The 22250-nt window shown below is 48.8% G+C and overlaps 1 protein-coding gene across 2 annotated transcripts in view; it reads left to right on the top strand.

The window, feature by feature from the left end:
* Slc35f3 (solute carrier family 35 member F3) overlaps positions 1 to 21288 on the top strand; it is a 218416-nt gene extending 197128 nt beyond the window's left edge. For both annotated transcript variants that reach the window (XM_050147144.1, XM_050147145.1), the window contains 5 exons: positions 9002 to 9221; positions 13993 to 14118; positions 16067 to 16259; positions 16873 to 16962; positions 20537 to 21288. In XM_050147144.1, coding sequence (XP_050003101.1) covers positions 9002 to 9221; positions 13993 to 14118; positions 16067 to 16259; positions 16873 to 16962; positions 20537 to 20772 — 865 coding nt within the window. In that variant the 3' untranslated portion in view covers positions 20773 to 21288. The remainder of the gene's footprint in view (positions 1 to 9001; positions 9222 to 13992; positions 14119 to 16066; positions 16260 to 16872; positions 16963 to 20536) is intronic.
* The last annotated feature ends 962 nt before the right edge of the window (positions 21289 to 22250 follow it).

Below are 22250 nucleotides of genomic sequence, written 5' to 3'. Positions count from 1 at the left end.
CAGACATATAAACACTCACACACATAAAACAAAACAAAAAAAAACCATAATAACATCTTAAGGTGAGTGTGGTGGTGCACACTTTAATCACAGGGATCTCATTAGGTTTAGAGTCAGCCTGGTCTACACAGTGAGTTCCAGGCCAGTCAGGGATATGTATCTAGCTCCTGCAATAAAACAAACAACCAAAAATTCAAAAACTAAAGAAGAAACTATAATCTTATACCCATCAGAACAGTTATTGAAAGAAAGCTAAAGATAGTTAATATTGGTGTTGTTTTACACACTATTGATGAGAATATACACGAATACAGCCACTATGTGAAAGAGTAAAGAGATTTCCCAAAAAAACTGAAAATAGAAACCATTCTTTGGGGTCCAGGAACCCCATTCCTGGGTGTAGATACAAAGGAATTGAAAGCCATATATGGAAGGCACAGCTTCATCCCTTCGTTTCCTGCAGCCAGCTTTCCAACAGACTAGAAACAGATCCTTAAAAGACATTGTGCTAAGTGAAATAAGTTAATCACAGAAGGACAAATTATCACATGGCCCCAATGACATAGAAACACTAAAATAGACTCACAGATGCAGACTGTCCAATGGTGATTTTCAGCAGCTGGGCAGACGTGAGTGGTAAAGACAGAAGGAGAAAGGTCAGCCAGAAGGCTCAAGGCCTAGAGTCAAGTCCAGTAAACAGCATAGTACAGTCAGCAGCACTATTTTGTTAAGGAGGTGTGTCCTGTTATGTTGTGTGCGCACTAGGTCTCTACATATGAGTATGTATAGCTACATGTGTATGACATGTGAGTACGTATATGTATTATGTTGAGTATAGGTAGGAGCCCACACTCTTACCACTCCGTCAACCTGGCAGTTATCCCTACCCAGACCATGCCCCTATCTCCTCAGAGCCCAGATATTAGCTGCTTAAGCCGAGGGGACAGGCCTATAGCAATGAAACTGGCACCCTTTCTGAGAAGAATTACACACGTTGGAAAACAATTGTTTTCACAAAAGTTATTTGAGGGCACCAAAGAAAAAGTCCAGCCAGGACTTGAACACTTGAACAAGACCCCAGAGTGGAGGGAAGCACCGAGCGGGCCTCACATCTGCTGCTGCTTTTTCCTCTTGCAGAGGTTTCCTGTTCACAGAGTGGACTGACTGAGCCCAACAGAACCCATCAACCAAGACCATGTGACACGCACTGAGACCAGAAGACAAACCCAGAAATTCACTGATATCCGCGTGGCCATGAGTCAAGACCAGTTAGAGATACCAGCAGGAAAGAGCCCACCTGAGCCCAACTTCTGCTTGAAGTTACCCCCCAGGCACTGGCTGATGTCCTAATCATGGATAGCTGGAGTCAGATATAGAAACCAAGCAGAAAGGCTCCAAGTCTTTACTTTGGTAGTCTCACATTCCTGGGGGGAAAAAACTGGACTTCAGACCCATCAAGCAGAGGAGATGTTGGTAAGAAACCATTGCTTTCAGTAGCACCCAATGACAGGACTGTGAGCTAAGAATAAGAGAGCTAGTTGAAATAGCACCTTCCTGCCAAGATAATAAAGAAGTAAATGAATAAATCAATGTGAATTCTAAGAAAGTAACATCATCTTCAGCTATAGGATTTTCATAATTAATTTTTCATCAAGTAAAAAACATAAACCCTTGAAAGAAACACAGGGCCTGCTGATCAAAGAACAAGCCACGAGAAGATAGGACTTAGAAGTAGAGCCAGAGATGCCTTCAATCTTGGAGCTGCCGCGTGAAGACTGCAGAGTGACGTCTACTGATTCAGTCACGTTAACACATACAAATAAGAAGAATTTCACCAGAGAACTGACATCTTGGGAAAATAATCGGAGGATGTGCTATAAATGAAAAGCATAATGACAGAAATGTACAATCTGTAGGCAGGCTTGGCAGCAGGTCAGACACAGCAGAGAGGGGTATTCATGAACTGGAGAGTAAGTCTTGTAGAGAGTACCCAGGTTGGCCTAGAGAGGAAGGCGGAAGTGTTGAGGAAACACAGACATGCACGGAGGGGCCTGGTGTGTGTATCACCAGAATCCCAGGGGCAGAGAGGGGAGAAACTGTGCTGGCCAAGAAGTGCCCAGAGCTGGCGGACCCCACTGTGGGGGTAAAGTTCACTGAGGGCCATTGGAGCACACGTACCCAAGCGAGGAGCACACTGAATGCTAAAGAGAAGCCCGATGAGAACAGCACACGGTCATCAAAAAGAGCAGAAACAAGAGTTTGTAACAGACTTTTCAACCGAGAGACTGGAAACTAGAAGACGGTGCAGAGTCGCATTCAAAGGCAGGAAAGTGTAGGCAATCCTGGATTTCTCCGCCCAGCGACATTGGCCTCAGAAGAGAGGACAGAATGAAGAGAGGCTCAGCCATCAAGAGCACTTGCTTCCTTCCAGGACCAGAGTTGAGTTCCCAGCACACGCCTGGTGGCTCAGAACCACCTGTGACTCCAGCTCAGAGGATCCAATACTCCTTTTCGGGTGTTGCCCTCCTTGGGCGCCTCACTCATGTGCACCACACACAAACACATAACTAAAAACAGCAGAAGAAATGTCTAAAGTGGGAGAAAAAATAAGGGAGCTTTCATGAAGGTTGGTCCCCACTAGGAGGGGTACTGAAAGAGACTCTTCTGGAAGAAAGGATGGCCCCAGATGGAGGACCAACAGCTCAGGAAGGAGCAAACATGGCTAAATGTGATGGGTACTGGCATCCTAAAATAGCAGGGGTGACATGTCCCAAGTTTAAGATGTGTAGAATAAAAGCCCATGCCATGGAGATACTACAAATTTAATAAAGAGACGTTAGATGGAATAGGAGCACTGTGAAGTGCTTTAATTGTCCAATAGTGATAAAAAAAAAACCCATCATCCAAAATCACCTACATCCATAGAGTATACCACTGTTCAGCCTTGAAGAGAAAGGGAATCCCAGCCTAGCCTGTCACTTGGCTGAAGCTTGGAGATATGTGTGAAATAAAACAAGTTCCAAGCAGACAAATACATTCCATTTCCATGATGTCCTATGATCTCAGAGGCAGGTGTAATATAGAGGCTTTCTAGGCAAGGTGGGGGTATCATTCTTGCTCCATGAGCTCAGAGTTCATTTCAACAAATGAAAATGTTCTAGGAGTCAACTGCACAACAATACAAACCCACTGTTGAACTAGACCTTGCAGAAATGAGTAAGAGGGCGGAATTCGCATTGTGTGCGTTCTACCAAAATTCAAAAAAATTTTAAGAGGGAAGAGAGGTTGAGAGTCTATTTGGATGCAAACTTGGCTACGTATGAGAACTGCATAGAAAAATTAGATATCCTACATTTATATAGTGCTACCCACTTAGTAGCTGTGACTCATATTTCACTTTTCATATAAAATTACCAATGGTGTGATGTTTCTGGATCCCAGAAGTTCCGCAGAGTTGATTGATGGGTCCCGGGAGTGATGAGTTCCAGGTGGCACCATTAGCATATGCTGCTGCTGGTCAAGACCTGTTGCAAAGCCTGTCGTGGGAAACGTGTCCCTCAAAGGCCTGGTGAGATGCCTAGACTTTTGCAGAAAGTGGTAGAACCCTCGATCTGTTTATTTTGAAGTAATTTAGCTTCCCAGGATCGCAGCATGCTTGGTTGCAGATGGCAGACTAGATTAGGTTCCAGTGGTGACCCAAGTGAGAGAGACAGGGGCTTGGGCCCAGACTGTGGCCATGGGGATAAAATATTTAGGAGCAATAATCTTCAGGGCTTAGTGATAAATTTGATGTGAGGAGAGAAAAGGAGAAGCTGAGTGTGAATCCAAAGTGGTTGGTCTTGATAGAAACATGAGGCATGGTACCATCTAGAGTGACGAGGCATTGGGTTCTCCAAAAAGCTGGATTTAAGGTGACTGACTGACAGATGGAAGGACGAACGGACTGACTGACTGACGAGACCAGCTGGGTGGGTTCTGGTCCCACAGAATAGGTCAGGTTGTTCGCTGTCTCTTCAGAGAGTGATTGAGGCTCCAGAGAGGAGCCTAAACACTGTGTCCACATGGAGGGACGGAGAAGGTTGTGCAGCTGGAGTACCAGCTCCAAAGGGCAGAAAATGCACACGAGGCTGGAATTGGAAACACAGCGGGCAATACTGGGCAGCGAGCTGGGCTGGAAGCCAAGAGGGCCTCCTGGGAGGAACCAGGTATCCAACTATGGTATCAGAGGCGTCTGAGGGTAACACAAGCACCAAACAGTACCTGTTGGAATCTGCTCTATGAAGATTAGGAATGGTGGCCCCCCGGGCTCTGGTGAATCTCAGAGGGACATATACTGGGCCAGAGCGGCCAGAGAATGGCAAAAGTAAAATGAAGAGGGGCTAAGAAAGATGCTTGCTCTTCTGTGGGTGTCCTAGTGTGGAGAGGCATCGAAATGGTAATGCAGAGAACCAGGAGAGAGGATTATGGGAAATCACTGAAGAGGCGCACAGGCTGTGGGGCTGAGATTATATGGCTATCTCTTTATATCTGAGCAGGTCCTCAGTCTCTCTGGGTCAGAACATCCAATCAGCCTGTCCTTCCCTCCCTCCTTCCCTCCATCCCTCCCCACTCTCTGACTTCAACCACACTCCTCAGAGTGCCCCACGTCAGCTTCCACCACAGAGACCTGACCTCTCTCTTGTATGTTTTTAATTAAGTCTATTTTCAATTTTCAGTGAGTACATGTGCATATTTTGCAAACCAAAAGAGTAGTGAAGGAAATGTTGTGAGCACACGGCCCCTCCTGCTCTGTACCTGCCTGCCCCGAGTCCTCCCCTTCTGGCCTCCGAGACTTTGTAGACAATCTGCCCTGGTACTTGGTCAAGTTGGCTCAGTAAAGTTCTTCGAGCCTTTCTCAAATACATTGGCTTCTGTTCTACCACGGCCCTGCTTCCCTCAATTCCATCCCCTCCAAAATAATGATACCCCAACATGGGGTTGAAAGTGTTTTTGCTATCAAGAGACATACTAAGGTTGTCTACTAACTACTTCTGTTCACAAACAACCCCTCATTTCTCCTGCAGAAATGTTTGCCTTTTTTTAAAAAAAAAAAATCTAATTTGTCTTGATTTTTCATTTACTGGCTGCTATTTTCCCAACAGCATCTCAGAAACCTACGATATTTTCCGCGGTCTTGCTTGATTAGCAAGACTGCCCTGGAGACTCCCCTCCCAGCTGAGCCTCCCATAGGCTCATGCTAGACACTCTTCTGGCTGCTGCTGCTACTGCTGCCTGTTCTTGTCTGCTGCTGCTGCTGCTGCTGCTGCTGCTGCTGCTGCTGCTGCTGCTGCTGTCTGCTGCTGCCGCCCCTACCTGCTTCCTGCTTCCTGCTGCTGTTGCTGCCTGTTCCTGTCTGCTGCTACTGCCCCTCCCTGCTGACTTCTGCTGCTGCCTCTGCTTGCTGCTGCCACCCCAGCTTGCTGCCTGCTGCCCCTGCCTAGTTTCTGCTTCCTGCTGCTGCTGCTGCTACCTGTTGCCTGCTGCTGCCCCTGCCACACCTGCTGCTTCCTTAGTTTAGCCTTCCTGTTGAAGCCATGCATTCTCTCCGGAGTCTTTGGAGACAAAGTTACCGAGAACTGTGAGATAAAAATGTCTTTATTCTATCTTCACGTTGAGTCTGTGGCTGGCTACCTAACAAATGACTAGAAAAAGTATTTCCTTAATGTTTCGGGTATTCATGACTGTCCAGGTTCTGTTTCTGTTGTTAGATGCCTGGTCCTATTATGGTCCTGGGGCCTGTTTATTTTCTTGAGACGGGTGTCACCCATGCAGACCTCACATTCATGGTCCTCCTGTCTGCCCCTTGAGTACTATCATTTAGGTGTGCCCCATCATTCCTAGCTTTCTCTTGGGAGGTTTAAAATCATATTGTTATGCCTTGATTTCAGAAATGTGTGTTTTATTGCTCAATATAAACCAGGAGGGGGCTCTGTGGCAGAGTGGATCTCTGCCCCCTCCCCAGCTCTCCTGGGTTCCCTTGCAGTCAAAGGTATGCACAGATGAGCCAGAGGGCATACATTAGTGCTCAGTCCTTGGTTTTAAACAAGCTAGAGACTCATTACCCCAGCAGGGGTCAGCCACCTCTGTCTCACCAGAGCAAAGATCCACTGAGCTGAACCGTACCTTCCTGACCGTGAATTCTGAGTTTATGCTGAACCTTCCAGATCCACATCCCTTGTGTTTCTACTTCCAGTGCTAGAGACCAACCAGGCTCCACCTTTCCAGCCGCTTGGGAAGTGAGTCTTGAACCGTGTTTCCTTGTCTATGCCCCCCCACTTCACTTTTGCAGCTACTGTCAGGCTTTGGGGAGTCACGCAGATTTGCAGAGAGGATATAAGCTGTCCAGCTGGCATTGGATGGCCATGCCACAGCATGGATCATGGTTTTTAGCAGCAAGACCAGTGGATTGGGGAGCCCTGCAGGCACCCTGTTTTAGGTACTTTCATGTTGTTTTGAACACAGTCTCTGATAGGAACAGCTCAGTCCACTGTGGCAGAAGGTTTGGGTACCTGTGGAGCAGGTATGGAAGAACCTGAGATTAAACCCGTTCCCATCTTGATGAATCAGGAAATAGTGAATGAGGCAAGAACCAGGGCTGGGGTCTGGCTTTCAAAGGCCACCACTGTAACCTGCTTACCCAGCCAGTCCCACCTCCTCAGGGTTCCTCAGCCCCGCCCCCTAATATCAGCACTGGCCTGGGAACAAAAAGGGTGGACCTGTGGAGACCTTTGAGATTCATACCGTAGCACGTGTGGTCCCTTATGAAGCAGAAGACATAGTTGGCACTCACATTGGGATGAAACCTGTGCCGGTGTTGGCATACTCGTGGCCTGTGTAATAACTGACCTGACAGGCATGAAGGAAGCCGTCATCCCAGCAAACCCCAGTCTGGGAGGTAGAGGGGCACTGTGCCGCCACCCCGATAGTGCTGCCCTCGAACAGTTTATGACCAACTCAGGGACTGGAGCCTTCCACTTGGTACTCGCTTGTTGAGAGGCCACCCAGGACTCCTGGGCTCAGCGCAGGTGGCCAGACTGCCATGTTCTTCAAACAGGAAGTGGTATTCTACCCATCCCACGTCACAGGGCCATTTCTGTGTCTTCCGTGACCACCTCACAGTTGGCTACTAGATAACACAGACTGCATTTTAGATTGCTCATTAGGACAAATGACAAAATTAAATTCAAAGTCTAATCAAACCGCCCTTAGCTCCTGACTTTAATTTTGTTTCATTGCTGGATTTTAATATTATGTGACCCCGGGAACACTACTCCCCATTCTAGTGTACTTGACATTTAGCTAGTGCTGTCTTTTCTTCTGCTCTGTAAGGATTAGTAAGGCCTGAGTCTACTTCAAAGTCACAGGCTAGGTGCCTGCCTTCCTGGCCAGTTGCCATCACTCAGCCGAAGTGAGCTATACCACATCTGTAAGCCTGGACAGGGACCTCTAGGGACAGCACCTACCCAGTCATCCTCCTCCTCACCAAGGTCTTCATTCCCAGACAGCCATGACTGGGTACCCCCTCTCCACAGACCTCCTCCATTCTTACCACCCCCAGGCCTCCCCCTTCCTTGCTTCTTCCCCTGACCGTGAAAGGCAGTTTTGCTTTTCTCAAATACCTTTAAAATACTGCTGAGCTTTCCTTGGCATGTCTGGAATGGTCTGGAAGGTTTCTTCTGAAGTGTATCCTGCTGGTCCCATCCGTTCAGAGCCTGACCTCCGGGATGTGCTACGGCGTCTGTTCTGAGTAGGCTTAGCAACAGGCAGATGTGAGCGCTCACATGGTGGAGTAGAGCAGGGAGATTTGTAGGCAGTTCTAAACTGCTTGTATCACAGCCACAGAAACAGCCCGTCCGGGAGCTAGAGAGATGGCTCAGTATCAGGAGCATTTGCTACATCTGCCAAGGACCCAAGTTCAGTTCCCAGCATCCATAGAAGACCAGTTACAACTGCATATAACTGCAGTTTCTGGGGATCTGACCCCTCCTTTCTGGCCTCCATGGGCATCTGCACACATGTTGCACAAAATCCACATGGAGGCACACACATACACCTAGCCAAATAAATTCTTTTGTAAGTGCACGTCCCTGTCTGACCACAAACACAAACTATCTGTTCTTATCCACCACCTTCTTCATGAAAATACATAAATCAATAAATGAATACCGTCTAACCCATACAAGAGTGTTCCCTCCTTTAGACATCGTGGCATGGCATTCTCATCTACAGTGTTCACACTTGAAAACCACCCAACCAAGCTGTAAAAGGTATCCCAGTGTTTAGGCTCACAGTTCTGTGTTGAGCCTGCAGCCCTTGGTTCGCAAGTCAGATGCCCCGGCAGTGACTTTCTTCTTCTGCCCTTCGGTCAGCCACTATGGACCTGAGTCTCCAGTCAGATAACCCCCAGAACACCTGCCAGGAAAGCCATGGAAGGGACAGTCTGTGACATCATCTGCTGGACGAACCACAGGGCACAATGTGGGGCAGCTCACAATCACCTCTAACTCCAGCTCCAGGGAATCTAACATCGCCTGGCCTCCACAGGCCCCTGCACACCCGATTAGATACACACAGAGAAACACACAGACACGCCTATAAGTAATAAAAATAACAAGTAAAAGACCTCGTCTATTCTTTTGTTTTCTTTTCTGTTCCTGTTTTTCTTTTGAGGCAAGGTCTCATGTAGCCCAAGTTGGCTTCAGACTCACTGGGTAGTTGAGGAAGACCTTGAATTTTCGACTCTCCTGCCTCCTCCTCCCAAATGCTGGAGTTCCAGGCTGGTGCAGGTTGGACCCCAGGACCTCGTGCATGCTGGGCAGACACTCCACTGAATTACCCATATCCCCAAACTGCCTATATTCTCTTCCACTTGTTAGCTGTGTAGATAGCAAGTCATGATCTGAACAAACCCTGTGTAATGCTGCCTCTCTCTCCTCTCTCTCTCTCTCTTTCCTGGTCTTAGGGAATGCTGTCGGTTTTTTGGAGACAATGGCTTGACTTTGAAAGTGTTCTTTACCAAGGCAGCACCATTCGGTGTCCTTTGGACGCTCACGAACTACCTGTACTTACACGCGATAAAGAAAATAAACGCCACCGACGCCTCCGTGCTGTTCTGCTGCAACAAAGCCTTTGTTTTCTTGCTGTCGTGGATCGTTCTCAGGGACAGGTTCATGGGAGTGAGGGTAAGTGCCCCGTCATGTCTTCCTCCCTCTCTCAGTCATGCCAACCAAAACCTGCCCTTTGGCTCGCTTTGGCTGCATGTCTTAGACTGCGAGCATCAGCTGTGACCGCTGCCCTTCCAGTTCTCAGCCACGCTCGGTTCTCGTGATTTGTAGACCTTCTTGCTGACCAACCAGGCTAGATAAGCATTCGTGAAAGCACCTTTCACCCCAAGCATTTCCACGGCATTCCGTAAAAAGTGTGTGCCAAGCGGGGAGTCAGCCAGGGAGTGGGTGATGTCTTTGCACCACTCTCTGCCTGTCCTGCGGCAACCTTCTGATCTACAGTACATGGCATGGGGGTGTCCTGCAGCTAGGAGCTATTGACATCATTCTGATTCTCAGGTTAGGATGCATCTGAAGTCCTGTGGCTCCTTGGGTGTATGTGTGTAGTATGGGTCTAGAGCCTTGCCTGGACCATGTAGCTGGAAATATCAGTGCTAAGTTCAAACTAAGAGGTGGTGCAGGGGGTGGGGTTGGAGGGTGCATTCCACTTCAAACTTGATCCGAAGTTTGAAGTGGCCTGGCATTGTCCAGGAGAGTCGTAGTAAATTTAAAGCTAGCCAAATTTCATGACATTTGCATGGAGCACGGTAAGTGCACTGTCAAATACCAGCGGGGACACAGAGTAACCTCACCTAGGGAGAGGACACAGGTGCCTTTTATCAAGGACTGAATCTCAGTCGCTTTCTGCCTGCTCCCTCTGGTGGCCAGGGGCTGCCTCTGCTGTTCGTCTCCTTGCCATAGAGCAGGACAGAACACTGGCCACTGGAGGAGCAGCTCATGGTTCCTTCTTCCTCCTGAATGCTCAGGGTCCAGTGCTCCTTAGTCATAGCCGCACTCCAGCTAACGGTGTTGGCAACCGTCAAGAGGCAGACTCCAGGCCCCTGCTTCTGTCCTTGCTTCATTGTCCTGGGAACAATGACATCACCTTAAGGGTGGGCTTACGCCCACCTGAGTTACACAAACAGCAGTGGGGACATGAGTCAACTGCTGGATGGTATTTTTAGCTTACAGTGGGGGGAGAGCTTGTTTTGAGACGCAGGGTTAATTTTGGAATAAAAACTCACGCCCCAGGCTGCCACCCAGAAAAGCCTTCAGCAAATAAATGATCTAATACATCTCTGGGAAGACTGCAAGTGCTTCACACAGACTCACAGCTAAAGATTTGGATGTCCTAGGGATGTTGATCCATGGCCATGCCTTTCCAGGCTTCATTTAGGGAATCAAAGAACCAAGAGACTTCATAGAACTTTGGGGTATGACGCAGACATCCCAAGCAAATTTTTGTTACTGGAAAGGGGCATTTCAAGGTCAATGAAACACGCTGCAGAGAAAACAGAATGGTCTGAGGTTGAGAGATGTGGGTGTGAATACATTTGAGCTGCTCAGTCGACTCACAGAACATGGGCTGGTGAGATCTGTGCTTGGCTGTTGTCTGTGGAGAGGAAACTTTACAACACCCTCCGCCGGGATGCAGTCTGGAAATGTTAACCTCTGATTCAAGTGTTCTCTGCTGGCCCCTGCACACTATAGGTTTGTGCAAAGGCTTTTTCGGTACTCAGTGGGCCAGCATGGGTGACAGGATGCTCTAACATGCAGACACTGTGCAGGCACAGTCTCCTTTAGGATTTGGTGGCTGTTCACTGAGGAGCCTCCCAACGCAGGCTGCAGGGCCAGTACGAAGCTCAGACAGAATCCGTGAAGCCAAACAATAGACAGCTGGAGGCGGGCCCAAGGTCACGTCTGACTGTAAATCTCTCCCCCATTCAGGTAGACGTCTGGGACAGGCAGCTACTCCCACTAGGGAATTTTCAAAGATGTCAGAGCTGATGTAGTTTCCAGCCTGGGGTCTGAGGGAACTATGTCAGCTTTACAGGCCTGAAGGATACGACCAAGTTTCCTCCTTGTGTGCAGGGGCAGTGGCCGGGGTGGGTTGGGGGGACAGGGGAGTGGCAAAGGACTTGTGTGATTAGAACAATTGCTTCAATCACCCAGTTACAGTTTGTTGAAGATGGGAAGGGGCACCCACAGTTATAGGTCAGGTGGACAGGCCCAAAACTAAGAAAATGTGTCTTATAATACTTTCAAGACCCTGGTCAGCCCTGGTGTCAGAGGGCAGGGTGCTGCTAAGGTGTCTGTTTGAAAGGGGCTCAAGCTGCCCTCATCTCTACTTACAAGCATTTTCCATGCGTGTCCTGAGCCAGGGGTCCTTGCACGGTGGCCAAATGCTCAATCTGAGAGCGGATGATGCGGTTATGGGTCCTTGAGCAGAATACCAAGGAACCTGAACTTACCCAGTCTTGAAAGCGGGCAGGGAAGCGGTCACCACTGGGTGACCTGGATGAAGAAGCTGTACCCAGGATGTGTGAGTCCACAGGACAAATGTGGCAGGATCTAAGGAGAGTTCGCAGTGGCACAGAAAATAGGCTGGGAAGACTTTCACAATGAAACACACTAACACACCAACACACAGCAAATGCCTGTGTATCCGGGCATGGAATAGAGCAGGTAGGGCTTCCACACCACACCCAGAGTCCCTGAGCTCCCAGGCTGGGTCAGGGCCTGGGCTCTGATATTCTGAGGGGGGTGGGAAGCTGTCCACACACTTCTGGCACTGGCCGGGGCCTCGTGTTACAAAGGAGCTGCTGAAACCCAGAAAGCAGGAACCCCACTGTCAAGGCACAGACCTCGCTCATGAGCACTGCTAGCTCCCAGGAAGTTGGTCTCAGGTGCCCCGTGCCTGTGTGACCCTACAAGTCTCCAGTTGTTTGTCTCTGTAACTGGGGGAGCCAGGTGATTGTCATCTGCTCTGCCTGGCCCCTCGAGCTTCACCCTGACTCCTTTGCACATCCCAGCTGAGGTGAAAGCTCTTCCCTGTAGATTTCAACCAACGGTGGAGTGGGCGAGGCTAGAATCTGCCTAGCAAGTCTTCAAGAAAAACAATCCATTCTGGGAAAAGATCTTCACCAACCTCACATCAGACAGAGGTCTGATCTCCAAAATATACAAAGAACTCAAGAAATTGGTCATCAAAATAACAAATAATCCAAAAAAAAAAAAATGGAGTACAGACCTAAACAGAGAACTCTCAACAGAGGAATCTAAAATGGCTGAAAGACACTTAAGGAAATTCTCAACATCCTTAGTCATCAGAGAAATGAAAATCAAAACAACTCTGAGATTCCATCTTACACCTGTAAGAATGGCCAAGATCAAAAGCACGGATGACAACTTATGCTGGAGAGGATGTGGAGTAAAGGGAACATTCCTGCATTGCTGGTGGGAGTGCAAGCTGGTAGAGCCCCTTTGGATATTAGTGTGGTGATTTCTCAGAAAATTAGGAAACAACCTTCCTAAAGATCCAACAATACCACTTTTGGGTATATATGCAAAGGATGCTCAATTGTGCCACAAGGATATGTGCTCAACTATGTTCATAGCAGCATTGTTTGTCATAGCCAGAACCTGGAAACAACCTAAATGCCCCTTGACCAAGAATGGAAAAGGATATTGTGGTACATTTACACAATGGAGTATTACACAGTAGAAAAAAATAATGACATCTTGAAATTTGCAGGAAAATGGATGGAGCTAGAAAACATCATACTGGGTGAGGTGACCCAGACCCAGAAAGACAAATATAACATGTACTCACTCATAAGTAGTTTTTAAGCATAAAGCAAAGAAAACCAGCCTACAGGTCATAATCCCAGAGAATCCAGACAACAGTGAAGACCCTAAGAGAGACATACATGGATCTAATCTACATGGGAAGTAGGAAAAGACAAAATCTTCTGAGTAAATTGGGATCATGGGAACCATGGGAGAGGGTCAAAGGGGAAGGGAGAGAAAAGGAGGTGAGCAGAGAAAATTGTATAGCTCAATAAAATCAATTAAAAAAAGAAAAGATTTTCTGCTAAAAAAAAAAAAAAGAAAAATAACCCCATTCCTCTGTTACCTCAGGTGTCAGCCATACTTGCTTTTGGAATCATCAGAAATATGGCTCCTCGTCTGTCTGTCTGTCTGTCTATCATCTATCATCTATCTCTCATTTATCTACCTATCATCTATCTATCTCTTTCCCTCCCCCTCCCTCCTTCCCCCTCCAGAGTTTCAGAGCTTACTGTGTGTCTTAGTTGCTTCTCTTGTTGCTGGGACAAAATGTCCAACAAAGGTAGCTTAAGGAGGGAAGGGTTTGCATAGGCTCATGGCACGAGAGTGCAGTTCAACATGGCAGTGGCGAGGAAGGCATGGAGGCAGAATGGTGTCAGGAAGCAGAGGTGTGAAGGACGCTGGTGCTCAGCTCAGTTCTCCTTTGGATTCACTCCAGGACCCCAGCCCATGCGATGGGGACCATTCACATTCAGAGTGGGCCACCCCACCTTCACTAACCCATCTAGAAACTCCTTCACAGACAGGTCTGGTGTTTCCATGATAAGTCTAAACCCATCAAGCTGACAATCATGATTAACCACAGACCCTGGGAATCATAGCCATTTAAATGTGTGAAACCAGCTTTGCTATCAAACAGACCCAAAGAAGCCTCTGTTTAGGTTCTTCTCGGGGGTTTTGGTTAGGCTAAGCTTGGATAGGTGTCCTCTACACGACACCCATGAGCCACCCCTGTCCACCTGGAAGAACCCCACAAGTAGAACATTCCCGTTCTCGGGCACTTGCAACTCCATCCATGGGCTGACGCTCCCTTCCTCCCTCCCTCCCTCCCTCCCTGCAGATTGTGGCGGCCATCCTCGCCATCGCGGGCATCGTCATGATGACCTACGCGGACGGCTTCCACAGCCACTCCGTCATTGGCATAGCCCTGGTGGTGGGCTCCGCCTCCATGTCGGCCCTCTACAAGGTAGGTGCAGGGAACCCACTCCCTCAGCGGGCCCCGGGGCGACAGTGCTCCGCTCTGGCACTCACAGCCCCCCCCCCCACTTTGGACATCCTGGGTGGCGTCTGGGCTTCTGAGAAGAGCAAGTGTTTTCAGTGTGTGCGTCCAGAGGCAGACGGCACCAGGGTAGGGTCCAGGTAGGTAGAGGAGAAGGAGTGGACCCCTGAGCCTGCCTCTGTGTTTCTGCCTGATGGGACATGAAGACTAGATTATGTGGCCTTGTCATGTAAATCCTTGGCCATGTGGTTTCGGGGCACCAGCCAATATGAGTCTGTGAGTTGTTCAACGGTGTTTGTGACATGAATGCACAGGAGTATCCTTTGGCAAGAGCCGGACCCATGTCTGTCATGCTATCGCTCACTGAGGCAGGAGCATTGCCAAAAGCTTGTGGAGAGCCTGGGCTATGCTACCAGACCTTTGCCTCAGAAAAGTCCTGACAAAAATGTGGGAAGCCGTTGAAAGGTACTTCCTGACTGCCAGTCTAAGAGACAAGAGAAGGCTATTTTCTTACACCAGTTCTGTGGGAGTCCACGCTGTCCCTGCCCCTACTCCTGTCTCCCCCCCCCCCCCCGTTTCCTTTCACCTAGGTCCTCCCTCTCCTCCACAGATGGAGAATAGGAAATACAGGCATTTTCAGGGCTATTAACTGTCAAGTCCCCCACCCCAATGCTTCTTCCCAACACACACACACACACCAGTGATCACTCCCTCCAGCGAGGCTCCAGCTCCTGAAGCTTCCACGATCTTCCCAAACCAGCAGCACCAGCTGGGGACCACATGTTCAAATGTATGATCCTGTGGGGAGACATGTCACATCCGAACCACAATACCTGTCGGGAGGTTCCCGCTGGGCATCCAGAGGCTCCTCACTCCTTCCCCTGCTGCCAGGACATATGTGGGGACACAGCATGCAAAGGGACCACGGGACAGAGGCGGGACAAGCCATGTTGATGCTGACTTGATAGACTCCCTTTTCACCAAGTACCGGGCTGGGTGGGGCCCACAGGCACGTCTGAGTCAAGGCCTCTGGCCATGCAGTCACATCGGTCCCTCTTCTCCCAGCCCTTTGAACACCAAACACGGTGTGCAAACAGGAACATTGCAGGGGGAGAAAGTTTAGTGCGGTTCACGAAGGCCTATAGCGTCTCTACAAAGGGAGGTAAGGTGGAGCAGGGACTGGCAAAGTCCCTCAACTTTGGCTCAGAGAAAACATCTTTGCAGGTCAAGCCCTCTCTCTTGGGGCAACGGCTGTTTCATGTGCTGCACACCGAGTTTGAAATCCCAGTGCTCTATAAATGCTAACTGAGCGTGGCCGCCTATCTGTAACCTCAGCACAGGGCAAGCAGAGATGGCAGAACCTCCAGGGAAGCTGGGTAGGCAGACTAACCAGATAGGCAAGCTCTGGGTTCAAGCAGAAAACCTGTCCCAAAATATAAGGTGGGAATCAATCCAGGAAGACCCCTGCGGTCAATCTCTCTCTCTCTCTCTCTCTCTCTCTCTCTCTCTCTCTCTCTCACACACACACACACACACACACACACACACACACACACACACACACACGCTGTCCTTGGTCGGACCCATTTGGAAGCTCCGGAGAGGATGAACAATCACGCCGGATTATTCTAAGGGATGCACCATGATGAGCACAGCACATAGCAGCCTCACCCGGGGTGCAGAACTCTAACCCCCAGAGATAAGCAATGTGAGGCAGGATATGATCCAGCCTGAGCTGCTGGTCCCCAACATGTGGTCCGCAGCACCCCGTAAAGCTTCATCAGCCTTCGCTGGCAGGCGAGGGAACTATAGCGCCCACGGGAGGTCAGCCCCAGCTTGGTTGCCTACACGCCTGTACCGCTGCTCCCACATAGGGGGGTCCAGGGCTCTCCTCACCGCCTCCTCTCTCGGGCAGGTTCTGTTCAAGCTGCTTCTGGGCAGCGCCAAGTTCGGAGAAGCGGCCTTATTCCTGTCCATCTTGGGTGTGTTCAACGTCCTCTTCATCACCTGCATCCCCGTCATCCTCTACTTCACCAGAGTGGAGTACTGGAACTCCTTCGACGACATTCCGTGGGGAAACCTCTGCGGGTTTTCCATTCTCTTATTGAGTAAGTGGCGCCCGCCCTGGGAAGAAGCCCCAGCAAATAGCAACAGACACAGAACTCTTTGGAAATCCCAGCTAGGAAAGAAAAAATAAAATCCATGGCCCCATGCTGTCCTACAGTTCTCACTCTTTTTCAAAATCCTTGCATTTTTCTTTAAAGAACAATATTTAGAGGGGTTTTTTTAAAAAAAAAAAGTATTTTGGGTGGCCTTAGAAGGTAGGGCCTTAAAAAGATTTATTTATTTCATTGTACATGTGTAGGTGCATGAGTTTATTTATCTTTATGAGTTTTGCTTGCATGTTTGTGCGCCATGTGTATGTTTGGTGCCTGTGGAGGTCAGAAGAAGATATCAGATCCCCTGAGACTGAAGTTACAGGCGGCTGTGAGTGGGTGCTGGAAACCAAGCCCAGGTCCTCTGGGAGAGGAAGAAGCTCTCTTTTCCCCTGAGCCATCTCTCCCCTCCCCCCTTATTTTTTTTTTTTTACATGTGCATTTGTGTGACTGAGGGAGTAGACACAGGTGTCCACAGCAGCCAGAAGGTGTCAATTCGGCCAGCACAGAGGTCAAGGGCAGGGCAGTTATGAGTAATTATGGTCTTCTAAATTCTTTATTTCAGCATTCAATGTTGTATTAAATTTTGGAATCGCTGTCACGTATCCCACACTGATGTCTCTCGGGATTGTCCTCAGTGTCCCTGTGAATGCAGGTAAGCATGGTTTCACGGATTTCTGTCTCTGCTCACTACAGACACCATCTTTCAGGCTTACACACTCGAGAGCACACGTTCCCGTAGCCGCTCATAGCGAGTCTTACTGTGACTGCTCACAAGGCAAGCTTAACCTCTGCATAGAAAGAAAATGCATTAGTATGATGTATGGGCAGTATTTTCCCATGACAGATTCGTATGGTCTGCTGTTTCCTTTACCTATTTTACAGTACGTGGGATGGAACCAAGGGCCTCGTGCACCCTAGGCAAGCTCCCTACCGCTGACCTATGTTTCCTTAGTCCTTTTAGAACATTCTATTTTGAGGTAGGTTCTCACTAAGCTGCCCAGGCTAGCCTTTAACTCACAACATCACCCGGGCAGTCTTTGATTCACAGTCCTCCTGCTCAGCCTCCAGGATTGCTGGCATACACCATCAGGCCCATCTTGACAGAGAGATTTCTATGTGCAGTTCAGCACAGAAAGTCCAAGGCTGCCTCTGTTCTGATGAAGGATGGAGCTAGAAAATCATGGAGCAGAAAACAACTGCATTTTTGCAAGTGGTTTTGTTGGGGCAAAGTTGCCACAATTGGGTAGTCATGTGGAAACAGGTTGGCACTCCAGTGGGGCAGGAATGTTACTTCCTTCTGCCTCCTGGGAGAGGGCGAAAGCCTTTTGTTTGGGTATAGGCACCCACTTTGTCCTGCCCTGGAGCCTCCTAGCTGACATGAGTTGGCAGTTCTTCCCAAAGCCTGCCTTCACCTGTCCCTCACCTGCTCGCCCTTCACGCCTGCTATTGGTTTAAGCTGTGGATTTCCTCTCTTTCATGCCCTGGTTCCCTACAAAGTTGCCTCGAGGCCATTAGAGAACCGGCCCCCTAGAGACCCAGCCCCATTGCCTGTCCACAGTGGAGTTTGCCCAAGCAAGCCACTCTTGGTTCCAGACTCTCCTGTAGTCCCGCTCCCTGACTCCCCTCCCCGCTACCCTGTCCCACAGTTCTGTATACGCCTCACTTTGGCCAGATTCTCCAGGTGCCTCATGGTCACAGTGCAAGGAGGCCTCAGAACAATGGGCTGAGCCCGGCATCCCAACCCCATTCTAGACGTCTGTGGTCCCCACTCAGCAGCCCTCTGTGCTGTGTATCTATCTCCTCACAACTGAAGGTTGTGCGTGCCCTTTTTGCTTCCTGTTGAGAAATAAAGGAAAGAACCCATAAGACAGTTCCTTGGAGCTGGGGTTGGGGGTGGCCAGTATGCCAGCACACCCTTGTGATCAGAGCTCCCAGCAAGCATACAGGAGGCTCCCTGGGCTCATGGGTCAGCCAGGCTGGCCTGCTTCATGGGTTCTAAGCAAGAGAGACCCTGTTGCCCAAAAGGTAGATTGTGCCCAAGGAACACCAGCTGAGGTTGCCCCTCATCCCCACCACAGCACAGCACTCACGTGTACACACATGCATGTACATACAAATGCAGAGTGAGATAATGTGTACATACATGCACGTGTGCACATATGCAGAGAGAACATATGTACACACATGCATGTGCTCACATATGCAGAGAGATCATGTGTGCACATATGCAGAGAGAGATCGTGTGTACACACATGCATGTACGCACATATGCAGAGAGATCGTGTGTACACACATGCATGTGCGCACATATGCAGAGAGATCATGTGTACACACATGAATGTATGTATACACATACAGAGAGAGAGATCGTCAGGGTACAGAAGGCCCCTGAGCTCCTGGACAGTTGCCAAAAGCAGTCTAACCACGATAGGCTCGTGAAAGGCGCGTCTTACACAGCTTCCCCTAAAACCCTTGTGTTTTAATCTGGTGTCACATGAGGCTATGGGAAGAGGAATATCCCACTTTACTTCGACATCAAGAGTTGCTTTGGGTCACATCCTGCAGCCAAAGCAGAGAGTAATTCCCGTGTCAATTGCAGGAATCCAGTTCCTGTAAGGACTAGGGAGGCAAGAACCAGCACTCTAGAAATTGGCTGAGTGGAGCAGCGGCCAGCCTGCAGGGCTCACCCTGGCATCTGCTCAGAGGACCCTGGGTATACCATCTCCAGCTGACAGATTAACAGAACACTTGTCAGTGTTAAAAACTGAAGAGTTTCTGAAAGTCTACAGGACGGCTCTGGGAAGAACTGGTTTTAGGGTGGACTATTACCCTCCCATTCCTTCTCTGGGGAGTAAAGGAGGGGAGAGACATAGAAGGAGGCAGGGAGTCAGGGAATTAACAGAGCGAGCCGTGACTGAGAGGAAAAGCAGCCCCCACCAGGGTGAGTGGTGGACAATTACCCAGCCAGTCAGCACTAAGAGCTGTAAACTCCAATGTTTGCAGCTTTGAGTAGAGGGGAAGTTATCCTTATTTTTTTTTTTAAGGCCAGACTGTCTCTTCTGAGGCAGGCAAGCTTCAAGTGGGCTCAGCCTGGGTTACCAAGGAAAGAAAGGATGCGTTCCCAAACATGAAAGAAGAGACTTCAATAACTGGGCGCTCCAAACACCACCAGGGTGGTTAGGAGAGTGACCGGATTTTTACAGGCTGACCTAAACCTACTTCCCAGTCAGTCCTGTCATCTGACTGCTCATCAGGATGAGCCAGGGGTCTTTAGGGAAGAAAGGGACTTCCCCTGAGGCTTAGAGCCGAGAATAACCAATGGGCAAGGAATAACAAGAATTCTTCATGACAGCGAGGTGTGCTGACACACACCTGTGCGTCCAGCACTTGAGGGGCGAAGGCTTGAGGATCAGGAGTTCAGAGTCATCCTCGGTTACAGAGTGAGTTCAAGGATAGCCTGGGCTACATGAGGCTCTATTTCAAGAAACAAGGGGCAGGGTTTGAGGCGGCTGGGTGAAGATGCTTGCCACTGTGCCTGGTGACCTGTGTTAAATTCCCAGGACCTGCAGGGTGGAAGGGGAGAAATGACTCCCAAAAGTTTTCTTTGATGGTATCATCACCCCGGCACTCAATAATCATCTGCATAAATGCAAAATTAATTAATTAATAACTACTAATTAATGCTTTAAGAAAAATTCACAAATAGTATCCTAAAAGGACAGGGTCAGGTTTGCTTAATCAAAACATATATACACATGTATACATATGTGTACAAGGTTAAATTATAAATTATAAAATAAATGTCATGTGTGACATCATAATGTGAAAAAGTACCAAAAATGTAAATTAAAAAAATAATATTTTCTTCATCCTGAAACCCCAAATTGGCCAGAATGAAACCTTGGCGTGCTCAACTACACTTACACTCCAGTTACCCTTGATTTATTTTTTTCCCTTGCTTGTAACTCACCATTTACACTCAGGTGCTGGGTCAGATTCAGATGGCCGCACACACACACACAAGCCCAAGGCCTCAGATGAGGCTGGTCTTAAGAAGTCAACTATGATAACCTCGAGGCAGCCCCGGCCGGCATTAACAAAATCCCGCTGGGCAGAATTCTGGTGCCCAAAGGACTTCAAACCTCCTGCCCTAGTGGGTGCTCAGCTATATCATCACCATGTCCACAGCCCTGCGGCTGAGCAAACCGCTCTCTTGTCTCCCTTAGTGGTGGATCACTATACCAGCCAGATAGTCTTCAACGGAGTCCGGGTCATCGCCATCATCATCATTGGCCTGGGCTTCCTCCTCCTGCTCCTGCCAGAGGAGTGGGATGTCTGGTTGATCAAGCTGCTCACCCGCCTCAAAGTGAGGAAGAAGGAAGAGGCTGCAGAGAGCAGTGGGGACTTGGGCACAGGCCCCCAGAGCAGGAGTAGGAGAGCCCGCCCGTCCTTCGCTCGCTGAGACCACTCCTCTGGGACTCTGGGATGCCCCCATGGTAATGTTTTTGAGGTCTGTCCCTAAGGGAGGAACCTCAGGTGGGTGAGGTGTACATACATGTACAGTTTTGGTAATCTGCAGTAAGTTCTACGGTATTTATTGGCATGTCCAATTTGCTTGCACTTTTCCACATCAGACCTTCCACTTAAGGGTACCGATTCCAAACGGAAAAGAACCTCTCAGTGCTTCTTCAGTGAATGTAAAGTGGGGTAAGATGAGCCTTGCATTGATTGCTTCAGAGGACAGGCAAGCTGGACACACCGGGGCAATGCTCTGCCTCTCAGCAACTGAAAATGACATTGTACACTGTGATTATTTTTCAGCTATAGTAGGTCATATTTTGTTTTATACCAGAACTGTATACTTAATTTTAAGGAATTTCAATGAACCAAAAGATAATTGTCAGTTAATCGGGATGGATGGATGGATGGATGGATGGATGGATGGATGGATGGATGGATAGATGGGTGGATAACTGGGTGGCAGATAGATGGGTGGGTGGGAAGGGAAGAGGGGTGAAACAGAAAAGGAGAAAGGGCATGAAGATAATTGGAGGGCAGACCTGTGCCAGGTCACATGATAGAAAGCGGAAACCTAACCTAGCTGGCCTGCCCTCTTGCGTCTTTACAAGATCACGAGGAGAACTTAGTGCCTTCTACAGCATCTCCGTCCTTACCTATGTGAAGCGAGGTGACATCATATGTCACTGGCGCCGTCTTATAATTTAGATGTAGAATCTTAAAAAACAAACTATATGTGTATATGTGTGTACAAAAGTGACAACGCCGGCGGCCAGTACGCTGGAAGGTGGCTGGCGGGTGCAGCATGCACAGCAGGTGCACTGTGTGGGAGGGACTGCACAGGTGCACTGTGTGGGAGGGACTGCGCAGGTGCACTGTGTGGGAGGGACTGCTTGGTGACTTTCATTTCCAGACCGAGACTGAAACCATTATCTACTGAGTCTGCAAACCTTTTTAAGAAACTTTTCAGCACCGGGCTGTTTACTTACACAATTTAGGTCTGCCAGAAACTTCTATCTGTGATAGATCTGTACAGAGGGACTGGGATTAGAGTTTACTATTTTTGAAGTTTACATTGTTACATATAAATGGGAACCTGATTTTGAAATGGTGTCAATATCCCAATGGTGCATTCTGGAACCATGGGGGTCTTTTGTTTCCTGGGGGAAAGGGGCACTCATGACCTGAACTTTTTAGCCAATTATTATTCTCAGTTTCCATTACTTGTTTGGCCAAACAGATTAATAAAATATTTGAAACAAAGAAGCATTGCGTATGCTTTTGGTGCCACCTTGTTGCCTCTCTCTAAGGGTCCTGATGCAGCCTGTAGTGTCTCCAATTCCTGGACGGTGAGCCCACCTAATGGCCGCCAGACAAAGTAACTGTTGCTGTGATAACCGACAACTGCGTGACGATCATAGG

The sequence above is a fragment of the Alexandromys fortis genome, unplaced genomic scaffold (genome assembly GCF_014885135.2).
Source record: "Alexandromys fortis isolate MF-2015 unplaced genomic scaffold, M_Fortis_MF-2015_v1.1 scaffold_12, whole genome shotgun sequence".
Lineage (NCBI taxonomy): Eukaryota > Metazoa > Chordata > Mammalia > Rodentia > Cricetidae > Alexandromys > Alexandromys fortis.
The sequence above is the reverse complement of the archived record's forward strand: the minus strand, read 5'-3'. Positions and strand labels throughout refer to the sequence as shown.